Here is a 6,189-nt window from a genome sequence, read left to right on the forward strand (position 1 = left end):
CTAGCTACTCAGGAGGCTGAGATCCAAGGATCTTAGTTAAAGCCACCCTGGGCAGGGAAGTCTGAGATGCTTATCTCTAATTAACGACCAGAAAACTAGAAGTGGAACTGTGACTCAAAGTAGTAGAGCACTAGCCTTGAGCACAAAAGACCTCAGAGACAGTGTCCATGCCCAGCCCCACAACCGACCAAAAATAAATAAATAAATAGGGGCTGGGAAGGTGGTACAGTGGTAGAGTGCTTGCCTTGCATGCATGGGGTCCCTGGGTTTGATTCCTCAGTACCACATAAGCAGAAAAAGCTGGAAGTGGCATTGTGGCTCAAGTGGTAGAACACTAGCCTTGAACTGAAAAGCTGAGGGACAGGGCCCAAGCCCAGAGTTCAGGCCCTACAACCGACAAAATAAATAAATAAATGAACAAACAAACAAATCAAAACAAATCATACTTGTCCACATGTGTTTTGTTTGTGCAATGATGAAAGGAAATAGAAAATACATTTTGAAGCTTTTTTTCCTGTTTAAATTTTATTTGTTTTTCTGGTGCTGGGGATCAAATTCTAGGTCTTGATGCATGCTGCAAATACTCTGCCACTGAGCTATAATATACATCCCAGGCCTCCGTCTTTATTACATTTTACATTTAAATTTTTTAATCAGAGTAGGGTGCTGGTGGCTCTCACCTATAATCCTAAATACTTAGGAGGCTGAGATCTGAGGATCTCAGAGCTGAGGCAGAAAGAAAGATCTGTGAGACTCTTGTCTCCAATAAACTACTCAGAAAAAGCCAGAAATCATGCTGTGGCTCAAGTGGTAGAGCACTAGCTTTGGGCACAAAGAGACTCAGGGATAGCACTCAGGCCATTAGTTCAAGCCCTAAGATTGGCAATAAATAAATAAATAAATAAATAATCAGGCATGGTGGTGCACATCTGTATTTCCAGGACCATCTGTAACCTCAGGAAGCTGAGACACAAGGATAGCAAGTTCAAGGTCAGCCAGGGCTATTTAGCGTTCCCATGCACATGCACACGCACATACACACACAAACTAAAGTAAATGTTTATAAAATTTCATTCTTATGAAGAAACTGAGAGTCAAAGAGATTAAGCAACTTGGACACCCAGCTGGCTAGCTTCACAGTTGAATTTCAAATCCAGCTTTCTGTAATACTCAGTTTCTACCATCACAACACAATTGATAAATTATTATGTACATGTTCAGGGTATTGTTGCCATTATTAGGCTCATTTCCTTTGAAATAAGTTTATAAACAATCTAGTTCAAACCTAAAATACAGATTCCCTTCACATGCCTTAATTTTCCTTTTAAGTTCAAGGGGAAAAGTAATTCATTTAGAACATACAATCAGTGTTAGCAACACTCACTGTCTCTAGTGAAAAGGGGACTCTGGATAATATTTATAAAGTGGAAGTGGCCCAAGTAACTTTGCCAAAGGAGGAATATGGAAATTCTGCCCACAGCCAGAACAATGGACACAGATTTGTCAAAACAAAGAACAGTTAAGTGAGGGAAGACAGTCTGTCCAGCCCTTGTTATGCTATTTTATGACTATTTTTCCAGTGACTAGTTTCCTATTCACTCTAACAAAGAAAAAAGATTAAACAAAAACATTTAATATTTTGCAAATTTATATTTTCCCTTAGTAGAAGCAAGACTGTAAACAATAAATTATAATGTCCCAAATTCAAGTTTGGAAAACAATCTCATGAGATGATTACAACAGCAAAGCTGCCCATTCCAGTTCTATAGAAGGGATATTCAAGACTCTGTTCATTTTTGGTACAAGTGTAAAAAGTTTAATACTAGTAGATAGAACTCAAGAGTAGAGGGCTTGCCTAATATGAGCAAAGTCTTAAGTTTGGTCCCCAGCCCCATAAAACAACAACAACAAAACAAAGCTTAAATATGGTTGTCATTAGGTTATTATTACTCTTAACTAATCTTATCCTGTTACACAACAGCACTTCTGCTCTCATGGCCTTTGAATATGAGGTCAGTGAGCTACATTAAGATAGCAGGGCAACAACATTAGCAACTACAAAGGGGATACACTTAAGAATCGAGTTTAAACAGATGCTGGAAGGGATGTGGCCAAAAGGGAACCCTACTGCACTGTTGGTGGGAGTGTAAACTTGTTCAGCCACTTTGGAAAGTAGTATGGAAGTTCCTCAAAAGACTCCACATAGAGCTCCCCTATGACCCAGCAATCCCACTTTTGGGCAAATGATCACAAACAAGACCATACCAAAGCTACCAGCACAACTATGTTTATTGCAAGATTATTTACCATAGTTAAGATATGGAACCAACCCAGATGCCCCTCAGTAGATGAATGTATCAAGAAAATGTGATATATATATATATATATATATATATATGCACACACACACACACACACACACACACACACACACACACAATGGAATTCTATGCCTCCATCAGAAAGAATGACATTGCCCCATTTGTTAGGAAATGGAAAGACTTGGAAAAAAATATATTAAATGAAGTAAGCCAAGTCCAAAGAAACATAGGTCCCATGGTTTCCCTTATTTGCAATAACTAGTATATGTCTAGGACAAGCAGAAAAGGTCAAAAGCTATGTACTTATGACCAGATAAAATGATGTTAAGCGAAATTAATCCCAAAATAGGGACACACATGGTTTTTTCTTTCTTGCTACTGTTTCTATTTTGTACTTATAAGGTACCATGTGATTTTTTTTGTTGCTTTGTATGTTCCTCCCCCACATATAGAGGTCTAATTTGGGGAAGGGAAGGGAAAAACAAAATGTTTAAATAGAGATACAGGTTGACTCATTGTAACAATGAGATGTACAAGACACTATGTTGAAAAATGGACTTTACAATTGGGGGGGGGAGTGTAGTTGTGGAGGTGGGAGGGAAGGGATGTTAGGGGAAAAACAAAGGAGGAGGCAACAATGCTTGATAGGAAATGTACTCATTATCTTGCTCATGTAACTGTAACCTCTCTATACAGTATTTTTACAATAAAAAACTTATTTTAAAAAAGACTCGAGTTTAAAGTACAAAGCTAGAAAAACAAAAACAAAAACAAAAAACAAGCTGGGCGCTGGTGGCTCATGCCTGTAATCCTAACTACTCAGGAGGTTGAGATCTGAGGATCATGGTTCAAAGCCAGCCAGGACAGGAAAATCTGTGAGACTCTTATCTCCAATAAACCACCAGAAACCAGAAATGGTGCTGTGGCTGAAGTATTAGTGTGCTACTAGCCTTGAGGTGAAAAGCTCAGGGACAGCACCCAGGCCCAGAGTTCAAGCCCTATGACTGACCCCTGCCTCCCCCCCAAAAACAACCAAAAACAAAACAAAACAACAACAAAAAAAACCAGGCCCTGAAAATAAATCCAGACAATAATACCCAGAGCATTCTTTATTTAAACATCATGTGGGCAGTACATTTTTCACCCTAGCTCGCTCATGGCCAGTGGTGAAGACTCTTCTCAGGTCCAAAGCTACCACCTAAACCCTTCTGAAAGCATTTTGTGCGTTTGCCTTGATTATACGCCCCTGCAAGAGAGTCAGTCAGTCCACTGCCCAGTCTTGACATTAAATGTGCTAAGCTCCTGATCTATGCACGAGGGCTTGTGTGTGTTGGGGGGGGGGAGGGGACACACACACACACACACAAGCCACTCACACCCACAGAACCACAAAGAAAACCTACGTAAACAAACAGCAGTGACCACGAATTCACAGACTCACCTCCCACCCAGTCATTCACACACCGGGGAGGACCTGCCAATTTTATATAGGGAATTTGCTTCTTAAATCCTTCTTAGAAACCACCTATTGCTCTGTGCTCACAGCAAGCTTTAATTAAATACCACGTGACTTTGAAGGAAGTTATTTTCACGGACACTTTTCGGGGCTGGGGGAAGCGGTTCGCCAAGCAGGTAGAAAGCAGCCTCCTGTCACTTGGTGGCTGGGTTTCAAAGGGCTACATTTATTGGGTAAGGTGCGAACGTACAGCCCAATGCCCCACCCTAACCAGATGTTGAACTCTTGAGGGCTACAGAAAGTCCCTAGGACACTCAGTTTGACTTGATGACTTGGGGGACAGGGAGTTGGTTACAGGCAAAGGGGTGCTGAAGGGAGGGGTAGGTAGCAGTGGAAGGGCAGTTTGCACAAGTCCTTGTTTGCTCAAGACCGGCCTTGGGATATGGGGGGGGGGGGGGTGAGGGGAGTTCTGGGACACGTGCACAGCACTAGCAAAACAAAACCCACCCGGGTTCGGGAGGGAGAAGGAAGCGCAGCCCGTTCTGCCCAGATCAGCGCGAGCCGCGCGTTAAGGAAGCCCACTCGGCCCGGCGGGACCGTGGATCTCCATCTCTGGAGCCATGCACCTGGGGTGGCTTCAGGAGGAGGCAGCTCTAACCAACCGCCTGCCTCGCAGACCCCTTCCGACTGTGCATGCTCCCGTCCAGGTTCACCCCCCCACCCCCGCCCCGCAGCAGTTTCCTAAAGCTCTGGCTTATTTTACTCCTACCTGTACACCCCCCCCCCACACACACACACATAGGCGCACAGATGCCCTGACACTTACACGTGGCCACAGCGGGTCCGGACCGGTCGGTGCAACACCTCCAAACACACGGAGCAATCGAAAGACGTGACGGGCAGCTCGGGGTCCCCCCGGCGCTCCAGGGCCCGCGGGGTGGCCGAGGCGGGCGCGGATTTACCGCTGTCGCTGCTCAGCAGGGAGCCCATCGCGGCCGCCGCGTCTGGCTGCGGCCGCTGCCCGGGACTCAAGGCCGGCAGCCGGGGGTGGTGTGTTGTCCCGCGGTTGGAGGAAGGAAGTCCAGGCCCAGCTGTGATCGTCGCCTCCTAGCTAGCCCAGATAGTTGCAGCCTAGCAAGCAGCCTCCTCCTCCGCCCGCGGAGCCCAGCCTCGGCGGAGGGCAGGCCCAGTGCGCCGCCCAAGGTTTGCAATTCTCTCGCTGGGGCGCTTCTGGGTTGGCACGCGCTGGGGAGGGGGGGGGGAGAGGGGGAAGGGGAGGGGGTTGGCAGAGGCCGAGGCTGCACGAGTTGAAGTCCTGGGAGAATTTGAAATCTGAAACCTCTCCTATTGGGCCCTGGGAATCTTCCAGACTAGCTCGCCCGGCCTCCCTCTCCAGGGTCACAAGTTGAGGAAAAGTGGCCCGGGCTTTACTGGATTAGATAACATCTCCTCGTTAGGCGAAGATCCTTATCAAGCCTCGAAGTACTAATCAGAACGAACTTCAAAGATGGCCTGTGAAGGGTTATGTGCCTTCTGAGACGGGTACATAAATAACTCCACTAATGGAAAGGTAGTAGACTGTGGTGGGAAGAGAAGTTTCAAGGATCCAAATTCAAACCCCAGGACGGGAATTCAGATTTCCTTGGATTTTTCTCTGCTTGTGCACTCTTCCCTACTCTGCCTGCCTTCTTTTAAACTGGATTAATTATTGTCTATCTTCCACTGATCTAAGGAAGGCTTATTTAGAGCCAGACTTGGTCTGATGAGAACAACTTTCAATGTGCAAACAAAATCCCAGTTCTCACAGAATCACAAAGCTTACTTAAAGCCCTGAGTTCAAACCCCAGTACTGCAAAAAAGAAAGAAAGAAAGAAAGAAAGAAAGAAAGAAAGAAAGAAAGAAAGAAAGAAAGAAAGAAAGAAAGAAAGAAAGAAAGAAAGAAAGGCAAAAAGTTTTGAGTTAATTGTAAATTTACATGAAGATGTTAAAAAGTAATATATATTCTATAACTCATATATACAATGAGTACCACATGCAACAATGCAGAATACAATAACACATGTAATACCTAATAATCTGAACTTCCTTTTGTCTTCCTTCCTTCTTCCTTTCTTTTTTGTGCCAGTCCTGAGATTTCAACTCAGGGATAGAATTATACCACTTGAGCCACAGCTCCTCTTCTGGCTAATTGAAGATAAGAGTCTCATGGACTTTCCTGCCCAGGATGGCTTAGAGCCACAATCTTCAGAACTCAGTCTCTTGAATAACTAGGTTTACAAGCATGTGTCACCTGCTCAGTCTTTACTTTTAATAAAAATGTAAGTGATAAACAAAGAAATAGGATCATTTCAGATATGAACCATGAAGAAGATAAGAACAGGGAGTAAGAATGAGGAAAAGAGGTCGAAAAAG

At 44.3% G+C, this 6,189-nt stretch overlaps 1 protein-coding gene across 1 annotated transcript in view; it reads right to left on the reverse strand.

Moving 5' to 3' along the window:
* Rnf125 (ring finger protein 125) overlaps positions 1-5,000 on the reverse strand; it is a 29,596-nt gene extending 24,596 nt beyond the window's left edge. The window contains exon 1 of the mRNA XM_070029380.1: positions 4,604-5,000. Within this exon, the coding sequence (XP_069885481.1) occupies positions 4,604-4,767 (164 nt within the window). The 5' untranslated portion in view covers positions 4,768-5,000. The remainder of the gene's footprint in view (positions 1-4,603) is intronic.
* Between the last annotated feature and the right edge of the window lie 1,189 nt (positions 5,001-6,189).

Source organism: Dipodomys merriami, unplaced genomic scaffold (genome assembly GCF_024711535.1).
Source record: "Dipodomys merriami isolate MVZ:Mamm:240054 unplaced genomic scaffold, mDipMer1.0.p SCAF_2, whole genome shotgun sequence".
NCBI classification, from domain to species: domain Eukaryota; kingdom Metazoa; phylum Chordata; class Mammalia; order Rodentia; family Heteromyidae; genus Dipodomys; species Dipodomys merriami.